This window comes from Lipotes vexillifer, unplaced genomic scaffold (genome assembly GCF_000442215.2).
Source record: "Lipotes vexillifer unplaced genomic scaffold, Lipotes_vexillifer_v1.1 scaffold545, whole genome shotgun sequence".
NCBI classification, from domain to species: domain Eukaryota; kingdom Metazoa; phylum Chordata; class Mammalia; order Artiodactyla; family Lipotidae; genus Lipotes; species Lipotes vexillifer.
The window spans coordinates 1583741-1595997 of NW_006779129.1; the positions used below are offsets into that span (position 1 = coordinate 1583741).

The window sequence follows — 12257 nt, forward strand, 5'->3', positions numbered from 1 at the left end:
CGCAGGCTAAGCTCTCCCTGTTCCTCTGACAGAAGGGCATTCTCCCCTCTGCCCTTAGCTTTCCCCCATTGTCCCCCACCCCCCAAAACCCTGCGGTAAGTAGATTTGTTGCAGTGGCTCCGGATAGTTGCGTGTACAGTCCAGGTGTTTAAAGAGGGGAGAGGGTGTGTTTCCACGATGCAGAGAGAAAACTGAGTCTTTGGGTACTTAGCTCCTTCACGGTTAAACTGATGGTCACCTTCTTTGTGTGGCCTTAATTCTGAAAATTAATCAGCATTTATAAGAATATCTAAAGTAAGGTGGTTTTGTTTTGTTTTCTTCTGTATAATTTAGCCAACCACTGAGGGAAGAAACGGTGGCTTTAAATTTCTTATTTCTCTTTGAGAGAATCAGCAAACAAGTCTATTTCTTAGGATCTGTGTTTCTTAGAAATATTGTTTCCAATAAATTCCACTTCGGTTTTAAAGTCACCTGTGGTGTGACTTTCACGAAAAGGTTGAGGGTAGTGTTTGAACCTGCTTATTAGCATACCCATCTTCCTTTTGGCCTCAGTAAATCTTCATATAAGACACCATGTGTTGCTTTCTGACCCTCGTTTCCTGTTGGCTGAGTGCATTTCTAATCAGGCCCGTTTTGTTTTCAGGTTTGTTTAGAGAAGAAAACCCATATGCCAGATTCGAGAACAACTGAGATGCACTTCGTGGCACGGCGAGCAGTCTCCACGCCTTTCCTCGGGCTGTGGGTCAGCAGGGACCCACTGCCCTGTCCGCCTCTGACCCTGGGGAGGGAAGCTGCCCTCCAGGCCCAGGCCTGGGAGCTTCTGTTCCCTTTTCTCTGATTTCTGTATTTAGTCACTTGAGACATTAAGACTGTCAGGGCTTTTCTGTTGTTCATTTGGGGAGGAAACTGCACATCCCTGGGCTCTGGTCCGTCTGCGAGCCAGTGCAGACCATCTTGCTCCGTCTGCGAGCCAGTGCAGACTGTCTCCCTGCATCCGGGCCCACGCAGCTCCACGCGCAGGAAGTGGGGCGTCTGCAATCCGTCTTGGGGCCATCCCCAGCCCCTGTCATTTCCCCAGAAAAGCACAGACGACTTGCCATTGACATCAGGGTACAGGACGCAGTTGGACGAGGGTTTGCTTTCTGACCTTGACTATACCGAATAGCACTGAGCGGTAGTTAAACTCACCTTATGTCTTTTTTTCTTTTTTTAAGAATTCTTGGATTTTATTCTCCCATCTAAAAGATTCCACCAGAAAGCTTTACTGTCAAAGTTCAGGCCACTTATGGGATGATTTTTTAGTGTGTCTCTTTACTGGAACATCATGATATTTTTCCAGTAAAAGTTCGAATTATAAAACCTCTCTGAAGGGCAGTAGTCGGTCAGGTGCTGGTGTGTGGATGGCAGGGGGGCGTGTCTAAGAGGCTCCGCCTGCCTTTCCCGCCCCGCTGACCACAGGCCTCAGGCCCCAGGGGCGGAGTCTCCTGAATCAGACCTGCCCTGCCATCTGCAATGGTCACCTAGGGCTCTTGGGTGACCGCAGGTCCGCCCTCGGCAGGCAGGGGCCTGCACTGGCCAGGCTCCACGCGGCCGCTGATGGAATCTCCACGCACGACAGACGCTGGTGGCTGTCCTGCTTGGCCGACAACCTGAGCTCCGGCCTGCTCTTTTGTCTCTGCCGTGTTCTGGGAACTTCCGTGGCCACACTTGGTGGTTCCTTTTCTTCCAGATCAAGACGCATGACTGCGGTAAGTGGTCTGAGCGCTTCCTGGCAGGGACAGCAGACCATGGAGTCACTGTGAACAGCCTTTCTTAAATCTGAAAATAGTCCTAGTTGCCAAATTGCTTTGAATGTGAAAACCATTGAGCTTTGGGGAGGCGGGTGAACAAGCACGTGAAGTGAGTGAGTTCGTGCGGACCCAGTGATCAAAGGACATGTCATCAGACGGTTGCACGAGCCTTGTTAGCTACACAGATCTGTTTGGTTTAACGATTCTACCTTTAAGTTTCACAAACAACCTTTAACAAACTCTTTAGTCGTATTTCTCTGGTTTCCTGGGCATTTGATAGCAGTGAAAGTATTTTGAAACATTCCTAAGTATTTTATAACAGTTTGCAAACTTTTACTTTCTACTGTTCGTTCATAAAAGAAACTTTGTGATAGACTTCAGTGGACTTTGTATTAACACGGTAGTTCGTGTGGATGTAAAATCACTCTCTTGACCTGAGGCTGCCGAGCTGAAAGCAGAGCCGGGTTGTGAGCGAGTCGTTAGGGCAAGGCGTTACAGCGGGCGCCGTCCTCCCACACAGCACGGAGCCCGCCCCGGGAGCGTCACTGTAGTCATGAGCTTCTGAAATGGTACTAAGAGCAGCCAAAAACCGTAACCTCACGGAGACCGTAAGCCTGAGTGCCTTAATCTTTAACCAGTTTCCAATCAGCAGATTAATACACGCTTTTGTTGACGATGCTTTGCGTTCCTTGTGTTTCATTTCTGGGCGGTGTGGACGTGACTGCTTGGGGAGTGAGGACAGCGGGACTGTCTGGGTAAAGATGGGCTTCTGCACCCATCGGTGTGAATGAGCAGCCCCCCTCCCAACACCCCTGCAGCGCTGGGATCAGGTACAGGGAGCCCCAGGGGGAGGAGCGGTACCTTTGAGCTCGGAGTCCCTGGCTCTCCTGTTTGAAGCAAGTGACCAGCAACAGACATCTCCCACCCTAACGCCCAGGGGTTTTTTGAGCCCGAGCCACCCGTCTCCTTGCTGGGCCCTTCTCTGCTCCAAACTGCAATGTTTTGGTTGGCTTGGCGTCGCTGTGCGTTGGGCACAGGAGCTTGCTTTCAGTGACAGGGCGGCTGACGGTGACTGGAAGCGGGCGGCGGGCACTGCTGGCCCCTCTGGCCGCCCCCCGGAGGAGGTGGAACGATCCACGCCCGGGACCGAGCGGCTCAAAGCCCCACCCAAGGACCCGGCTTCTAGGGAAGGGAAACCGTGGTGGGAGCGAGGCTGGGTGGCTGCTTGGGGGAGCCTGCCCCTTTCCCAGGAGGGTCCGGGCGCCCCTACCCAAGGGACGGAGAGGTTGTGCCAGCCCGTGAGGAGCCTGCCTGCTCGGCGACTCTGACCCCGCCGTCCTGGGCTCCAGAGTGTGGTGGCCGAGGGTCTGGCCTCAGAGCCGGGCCAGCTCCCTCCCCTCCCCCTGCTCAGGCTCCCTCAGGCCCTGGTGACCCCGACTCCACGTTCCCGCCCCTCTCCCCTCCCCGAGGGGGGCACCAGGGTCATGTGTCCTGAGCCGGGCCGTTTCCTCCCCCACCCTGGCCCACGCCGATCCTAGCTGAGCGTCTGGGCTGCACCAGGCCCACCTCCTCCAGGGATGTCAGAGTGCGCTGCGGGTGACCGCACCAGAAGGTCGCCCGCCGAGGTCAGCACGGAGGCGCCCTGCTCTCCCAGCCCGCGCAGGCACCCACCGGCTGGCGACCTCGGCCGGCGGGGTCGGGAGAAGAGAGCAAAGCCCGGGTGCCAGGAGCTGCGACCCCAGGGCCCTGGCTGTGACCCCCAGCCGTTCTTCAGGACCCGTGCTCTGTAACAGCCACAGAGGGGGTTCAGTGGGCCGTGGGGTATCTGCTCAGGTCACCATGACAAGCACCGCAGACTCGGGGCTTAAACAACCGACATGTATCGGTCGTCTCACAGTCTGGAGGCTGGGAGTCCGAGGCCCAGGGGTCACAGGGCTGTCCCTCCCGAGGCCTCTCTCCTGGGCATGTGGACAGCCGTCCCCTCCCCATGTCCCCGCGTGCTCGTTCCGTGTGTGTCTGTGTCCTCATCTCTCCTCGTAAGGACCCGGTCAGGTTGGGTTAGGACCCACCCAGCGACCTCATTTTAACTTCATTAACTGATTAAAGTTCCTCTCTCCAGATTCTGCACATTCTGAGGTGCTGGGATTAGGACTCTGGCTTGTAAACCTGGGGGGACACAGTCCAGCTAGTCACAGGCAGGAAGCCTTGCGATCGAGCCTCGGGGCTCCCTGACCTGCAGCACTCCCTCTGGGGATGTGGCGCCTCTGGGCCACCTCCCGCAGCAGGGGGTAGGGCTCCGCGGGCTTCCACGGGGCCTTTCTACGGTGTGGCCTCCGCTCCGGCCCCGAGCACAAGTGGGGAGACTCCATAGGGCGCTAAGTGTGCTTGTCCCTGCTATGCGTTCTGGGCCTTGGGCCCACAGTGAGCTAGACTCGGGGTGAGACCCATTCTCATCCGGCCTCCACAAGCCCACTCTGGCCAGTGGACCTCAGTGGCTGACTGGGCCTCTTCAGAGCTGGTGTGTAGTAACCCCTGAGGCTCAGGGGCTTTCCTTTGCTCCAGGACACAGTGACCCTTGAAAATGGTCATCGGTCCCTCTGAGGAAGCCCTGAGAGCCACTTGCTGGTCTCACCTGTGGCTGAATTGCAGGGTCCTTCCTCACCAGTCCTGGAAGCTGCTGGGAAGAGCCAGGCATCCCCGTTACGGTGACGGGTTGGGGCTTGACCAAAAGACCTAGAATTACCCTACCTGCTAGTTTAGCAGCTGTGCATCGGTTTCGTTCCCAGGGTCCCCGCCATCGGTTCAAAAAATTCTGCTTCCTCTCCTTCCATGATTATTTGCTCTGCGTCTGTTTCTAATGTTAAGCACTGACATCTGGTACCACCACGCCAGGACCCCTCATCCCCAGGGAGAGCGGGTGACCCCGCTCCGTGGCAGCCTACCCGGTCTGCAGAGGGCAGTCACCGGGGGCACTTTGCCCATGCATTTCTCCGTGACTCTGTGCAGGGAGTGTCCTGAGCTCAGCAGGAGGGGAGGTGCGCAGGCTCACGTAATGGGCCCACCGACACCCCCGTTTCTGGGATCCCAGGCCTTTCCTCTGCAGCAGCGGGCCTGCACCTCGGCTGTTCACTGCACTCACCAGTGCCAGGCCACACTCCCAGCCACACTCGTCTCATGGGTCTCATTTCACAGGGTTTTTTTTTTTTTCCCAACATCTCCAAGTGATTCTAATGCCCAGCCAAGGCTGAGCACCACTGCCCTCGAGGCTTGCTCCTTATGATGTGGCCCAAGTTTTAGTAGACTGGCATCACCTGGGAGCTCAGTAGGCCTGCAGAACATCAGTCTCTACCCAGGACCTGCTGAGTCAGAACCTGCGTTTCACCAAGATTCCCTGACGATTTGTCTACAGTGTCCCGTCTGAGCAGCACCGCTGTCCACCAGGGGTTCTCAAGTTTGAGCTGTGTCGGAACCCCCTGGAAGGCTCATAAAACCCACATGGCGGGGCGCCACCCCAGAATTTCCGAGCCAGCGGGTCTGGGAGGGGCCCCAGAGTGTGCACTTGTAACACGCTTCTGGCAGATGTGGATGCTCCTGGTCTAGGGACATCGGGAAGGTTGCTCTAGAATGCCAGGGACACTCGTTACTCTAAGCGGTCGGATATGCCGGTGGTGCACACGTTTCCGTTAGCCAGGCTGGTGACACCATCCCCGCCTCCTGGGGCGGCTCTCACGGAGGTACCTTCAGCCCAGTCAGGCTTGTGCATCATCTCCCTGGTCTGACAGGTGTGAGCTCTGTTTCTACGATGTTCCCAGAGCCTGCCGATATAGCTGGTGAGGACCCACAACCTTCAGGTAGATGTGTGGACCTCTGACCCTTCTTTGGGGCTGGAGGAGGTCAGCGGAGGGGCCCCGCCTGCCTAGGGGAGGGGCCGGTGGGGTCACGTGACTGGGGCCGCCTGAGGGCCAGGCAGGGAGGGAAGAGGGGTAAAATGAAGGATCCCCGACGCTCTCTGGACCACAGGACCCCTTTTCCCGGTCTCTGTGGCCAGAGGGATGGGTTTTCTCCCGCGGTGTGGGGTGCCTGGTCTACGGCCACAGTGCAGCTCCAGGATCGGGGTCTCTTCAGGACAGGATCCGGTGAGTAAAAAGCACAAGACCAGCCAACCAACCAACCAACCAAAACCTGGGTTCACTCACATGCTTTGGCTTGCAGGGTCTCCTTTCCTCCGGCCAGAGAGAGAGGCCTTCTCTTGGAGGTTTTGACACCTGCACTGGTATGTAATCCCACACTGGGGTCGACCTCTGGTCGAAGCTGGCCGATGAAAGAGGAGGAACACTCGGAAAGTCACCCCATCAGGTCTTTAAGTTTTGGGTCTGCTCTCTAAGCTGCCCGCTATGACTGAGCTTTCAGAGTCCTCGGAGGGTTGTGCCCTGTCCACACCACAAGTCTCTCCTTGGCTTCTGAAGGCTGGTTTGCTGAGTATAGAGACCCGAGCTTCATGTGTGTAGAGGCATCACGTCTTTGTCCTCATCGTCTTCAGCTCGCATCGTTTCTGCACCAGGTGTGCAGTGATTCTGATCCTTGTTCCTGCGCGTGTAACGTGTCTTTTTTCCCCTCTCTCTGCCTTCAAGGTGTTTTCCTTATCTTTGGTTTTCATCTCTTGAATATGATGTGTCTTGTTGTGCCTTTTGTATATTTATTATATATATTATTAAATGTATATCTTTAAATCCTCCTGAATTAGGATCTGTGCTGTGGTGTCTTTATTTTTAGAAAATTTGTAGCCATTATTGTTTCCAACATTTCTCCTGCCCACTCTCTCCTCCCCTCCTGTGACTCCAATTATACATGTGTTAGACCACTGGAAATTATTCCAGGGCTTCCATTTGCTCTGCTCTGTTGGCGGGTTGGGGTCCACCTTTCCTCTTTGTTTAGTCTGGGTAATTTCCACGGTCTTATCTTGAAGCTCATGATTCTCTCCTCATCTGTGCTGAGTCTACTCGTGAGCCTGTTGAAGGCATTCTTCATCTCTGTTACCCCGTTTTTACTTCCGGCATTTCCACTGGCCTCTTCCTCAGAGTCTCCGTCTCTGTGCTGAGAGTCTCCCTGCCCTTTTCTTCATGTAATCTTCCCCACTAGAGCCTTAACATAAATCCTGTCAGACAATCCTAGCATTTGAGTCACATCTGAGTTGGGTTCTGTTGATTTTCATGTCTTGATTGTGGGGGTTTGTCCTTCTTTTTTGTGTCTTGTAATTACTTACTGAAAGCCAGATATTGTCTTTAGGGCAGTAGAGACTGAGGTTAGCAGTATTTATAACTGGAAATGGACATTCCTCCTCCTCTTCTGTTTGGCTGCCGTTGCAGGGGTCAGGCAGGCTAGGGGCTGACTGGCTCCGGGTTTTGTGGTTGCCCTGGTTACCTTGAGTGTCCACTGACCTCAAATTCCTCTGGCATCGCCTCGTGCTGAGGGTGGAGGATGGTTTGCTGGAAGGTTTTTCTCCACCTTGAATGCCAGGCCTCCCCTGCGCACCTCGGGAAGAGGCTCTCTCCAGGCTCTGGCCCCTCACTCCCCTCACTGTGATGGACCACTCCAGCTTGTTTGTTGGTGCTGGCTGTCCTGGAACGGGGCATGGCTGGTAGGGCTTGCTGTTGCCCTGGTCCAGGTCCACACTGATGCAGGCCTCATGTCCTTGGATCTTGAGGTGGGACTTATTCAGTGATCCTGTTTCCTCTCCAGAGACGGAAGACCTCCAAGGGGCTGGGCCCAGGATATAGTGTGACAATAAGGACAGTGAAATGATACGTGTAAAGGCTTTAAGCTCAGATTTCTTTCTTTTTTTTTCTTTTTCGAATTTTTAATTTATTTTTGGCTGGGTTGGGTCTTCGTTGCTGCACGCGGGCTTCTCATTGCGGTGGCTTCTCTTGTTGCAGAGCACAGGCTCTGGGCAGGCGGGCTTCAGTAGTTGCAGCATGTGGGCTCAGTAGCTCTGAGGCATGTGGGATCTTCCCAGACCAGGGATCAAACCCATGTCCCCTGCATTGGCAGGCAGATTCTTAACCTCTGCGCCACCATGGAAGTCCCTAAGCTCAGATTTCTATACTCAGAAAACCTTCAAAAATGGAGAGAGTTCTGGTGTGGACAAGACAAAGTAAGCAATTGGCTGAGACTCTGAAAGCTTGATAATAGCAGGCAGATTAGGGAGAGGACCCAAAACTTAAAGACAAGGAAGCCGAAATCCCAGCTTTCTGATAGGTTTAGGAAAAGTTATGCTTTTGAGGTTGTCCAGCTTTTCTTGTTTTTAGACGGCGGTAATAAGCATTCCAGCTTTCTACATCCTAGGCAGAACTCGCCCTCTGTATGATTTTGCTTCTTACAATTTAATGAGGTTTTCTTAAAGACCTAATATGTGCTCAAACTTTGTAAATATTCCACAGGTGATTAAAAATATAACATAAATTTTTCATTGGTTTCCAAATCGTTGTCTCTCTGTGCATTATCGTGAGCTTACTGATTATGTTATTCAGATCATCTATATGCTTACTTAGTCTTTGTCGTTGTGACACTTTTCAGAAAGAAGAGGGAACCTCACCCAAAATTTGGTCCAGTTGTCAAGACTGGTGACAACACACACACACACACACACACACACACACACCACACACACACACACCAAGAAGGTATGGAAATGTTCCTCCTTCACATAAGGAGGCTTTCTAGGGAGAGCAGCGCAGGCCTCCCAAGCTGGCCTGAAAATGGCTTGAGAGCCAGGAAAGGAGATGCACTTGGGGCTTCTATTGTGCTAGGGCGGGGCCATGGTGAGGGTTTCTGCATGGGCAGGTGCTTGAGTGGTTTGAATTTCCCACCGGTACCAAAGGAGGCAGCGCCCAGTCTTTATCTGCGTGCTAAGATGTGGGGAAGAAAGAAAAGAGGCAGGGATGAGGCTTTAAAGATGTCAGCTGTTAAACATCAAAAAAACAGAGTGAGACCCTATTTGCATTTTTCTACCTGCTTCTTGGTGGCAGGGACCCATTACTAATGTAATATATCTTTCATTGTCCATTTAATGCTTTGCAGTTTGAAATGTATTTCATCTGATATGAAAACTGTTATAAGCTATAGCATTTTTGCCTTTTATTTTTACCCTTTCTCTACTCTATAGTAGAAGAAAACATGGTTGTATTTTTTTGACCCACGTAGGGAGCCACTGTCCTTAAATAGAACAATTTAATCCATACATATCTAGTATGATTGCTGGTCTTTACTTATTCTTTTTTTTTTTTAAAGGCAAAGACTTTTTTAAAAAATTTATTTATTTTTATTTTTTTTGGCTGCGTTGGGTCTTCGTTGCTGCGCGTGGGCTTTCGCTAGTTGCGGCGAGCGGGGGCTGCTCTTTGTTGTGGTGCGCAGCCTTCTCATTGTGGTGGCTTCTCTTGTTGCGGAGCAAGGGCTCTAGGCTCGCAGGCTTCAGTAGTTGTGTCACGCGGGCTCAGTAGTTGTGGCTCACAGGCTCTAGAGCACAGGCTCAGTAGTTGCGGTGCGTGGGCTTAGTTGCTCCGCGGCATGTGGGATCTTCCCAGACCAGGGCTCGAACCCGTGTCCCCTGCATTGGCACGCAGATTCTTAGCCACTGCGCCACCAGGGAAGCCCTACTTATTCTTACTATCTTATTTGTTGTATGCTCTATTCTACTTTCTTGTTGTAGAGCTGGTATAATTTCCTTTGCTTGAATCCTTGCTCTGCTGCTTTTAGTAACCAGGTAAACCTGGACATGAAACTTGTGCCTCAGCTTCCATATCTGTGAAATGGTACAATAATGGTACCTACCTCATTCCATTAATGTGTATGAAGGTATGAGAGTGCACGTCACATAAGTGCTACATAAATGTCTCCTGTTATTTCTATTGTTTCCTTTTATCTGTTTTTATGACATTGTCAGATTGGTTGAGTTTTGTTGTTGCATTGTTCTTGCAGTGGTTTGAAAGTTATTTCTCCTATCCTTGGGACAATCCTCTCCCTCTGCTTCTGTTTTCTTCTGACCTACCTTCCAGTTCATAATCTTCTCTTCCACTGTGTCTAATCTGTTGTTAAACCCATCTACTGAATTCATAGTTTCAGTGATTGTATTTGTTTTCAAATTTCCATTTCTTTATAGATTTCACTTATCTGCTGAAAATTTCCATCTCACAGTCTGTTTCCTTGAACATATTAGAGTTATTTAAAAATCTATCTAATAATGCCAATATACTGTTCTCCTGTGGATATATTACTAATATATACCTATTTCTTCCCCTGGTTTTGGATCATTTGTTTTCTGGTTTTCTTTGTGAATTTTTATTCTCTTCTGGATGTTGTCTATGAAGATATTTGAGTTAACCTGAGGCCCCAGGTGGTGTTGCTGTCCTCCAGAGATTTCCTTTGGCTTCAGGCTGGCAATGGGAAGGAGAGCAGGTCAGCTTGGTGCAATTCTGGAGTGAGCCGTTGGGATGCTGGGTTTCAGTCTGTGAGGATTGATCTACACCTCAGCCTCACCCCTTTGTTGTAGGTCTCAGTGTTCCAGCTGAAGGTCCAGATTATTATCAAAGCCCCCCGACCAGTTTATCTTGCAGTAGGTCCTGCCCAATCATTGTCTCCCCCATCCTATGAGACTCAAAAGCTGTGCTCAGTGTCTCAACTTCTTGTGTGTTGCACACATTAGGGACTGCATTGTGTGTCTCCCTCCCTCTCTCTCCCTCTCCCCCTCCCCTGCACACACAGAGGAAAGCCATGCGAGGACATGGGGAGATGGCGGCCATCTACAAGCCAAGGAGAGAGGCCTCAGGAGATACCCATACCGCCCACACCTTGATCTTGGACTTCAAGCCTCCAGAACTGTGAGAGAATGTTTAAGCTGCCCAGTCTGTGGTATTTTGTTACGGCTGCTGAGCTAAAACGTCATACTAATCGCTAAATATCTCAAAAGGAAAACCACGTCCCTTCTTTCTGGGATCTTCTCTCCTCAAGAAAGTCTTCTCTGTTTTGGCAGTTATCGGGTGTCTTCAGATTTTCACAGTATTTTATACAGATTTTCTTGTTCAAAACCAGAATAGTTTTATAATTTGCTTTAAAAAAAACACACATAATGTGTGAGCATCTTTTACTGTTGTCAACTACTCTTTCTTTTTACACATTTAATAGGGGCTTAGCCTTTCATTATATGAATCAACCATAGTTTAATTCCTTCTTGTAACACATTTAGATACTGTATTTCATCAATTCCAATTGGGGTGTCCTGCATCCATAACCTGTCATAGTTTAATGTGTGTGTTAAATAAAACAATGTTTTATAATTGCTGACGTCTTAGAGTCGATGATGGATGATGGGTCCAAGCTCTGCCTACCTGAAGTTACACCACAGCCAATAATCCTGGGGTGGGGGTGGGGTCTGGCTCCCATTGTCCACCTGTGTCCTGGAAGGGGCCAGTTCCTGGGAACTCACCTCTCCAGGAAGCACAGTTCGAGCTGGCCACTGTGCCTGGGGATCCCCTGGTAGAGGCAACACAGTCCAGGGTGAAAGGGACCAAACCCTTGGACCCGGCTGAGATGGAGGTCGGCTCTGACCAGAACTTTCAATGGACAGACTTCGTCAGCCTGTGACATGGCAGCTCCATTCTGGGGGGCCCCATTCCCCTCTCCTAAATGGTGCCTCTAGCCCAGGAAGTGAATTCTGAAGAGTCAAAATTGGTTTGTGAAATTAAGGCCCGTGAAAACTTGCCTCTGTGGCCTTTCGGTGTTAAAAGGAAATGAGCTGAACCCAGTGGGCTAGGTCGCTGTCTCCCCCAGATGCTCAGTTTCCAGTGGCTGGGCTCAGAAGGCCCCAAAGGGGGCTGGGCAAGGGGAGACAAAGGAGCCGCAGACAGCCTGGCTAAGCGCAGAGTGAGAAGTGGACGGAGTGGGAGACTTTCCACCTCCCTGACCCCCTCCTAGAAAAGCCCCGTTTAGGCCTCCGTCCACTGGGAGCTCTGGGCGGAAGCAGCTGGAGCTTGCGCGGCCTCGCTGAATGAACACGCGCCGTGTGTCCTTTGTGGACGGAGCTGCCCGGTGGGTCAGCCTGGTACGCCTTCCTTCACCCCCACTTCCTCAGGACCTGACGCTCGGCCCCTCTGTGAAGGTGAACCGAGCCTTTCCTAGCCCGGGGGTCGTCCCCGGGGCAGCTCTCTCTCACGCACGTCCGCCGGGGCCACTGGAGATAGTTCACTTGGCGGCTGGCTTTATTTTCCTTGTTTCCCTGTGAGATGCACTCATCACGCAAGAAGCCAGTGGCTACACCCGGTCTCAGCCGGTGGAGCTGCGGTAGGCGAGGGGCCAGTTCGGGGCACGGGCGGGCCATTCTCAGGCGCCAAGATAATGTGCCAGGCCTGCCGCCGACCCCGCACCTGTAGGGCTGATGACCTGGCTCTCCGTGCACCCTTGGGGTCCCAGCGCGCC

The 12257-nt window shown here is 52.0% G+C and overlaps 1 protein-coding gene across 1 annotated transcript in view; it reads left to right on the plus strand.

The window, feature by feature from the left end:
• Positions 1-690, plus strand: part of PTTG1IP (PTTG1 interacting protein) — a 10532-nt gene extending 9842 nt beyond the window's left edge. The window contains exon 8 of the mRNA XM_007452508.1: positions 644-690. Within this exon, the coding sequence (XP_007452570.1) occupies positions 644-690 (47 nt within the window). The remainder of the gene's footprint in view (positions 1-643) is intronic.
• The last annotated feature ends 11567 nt before the right edge of the window (positions 691-12257 follow it).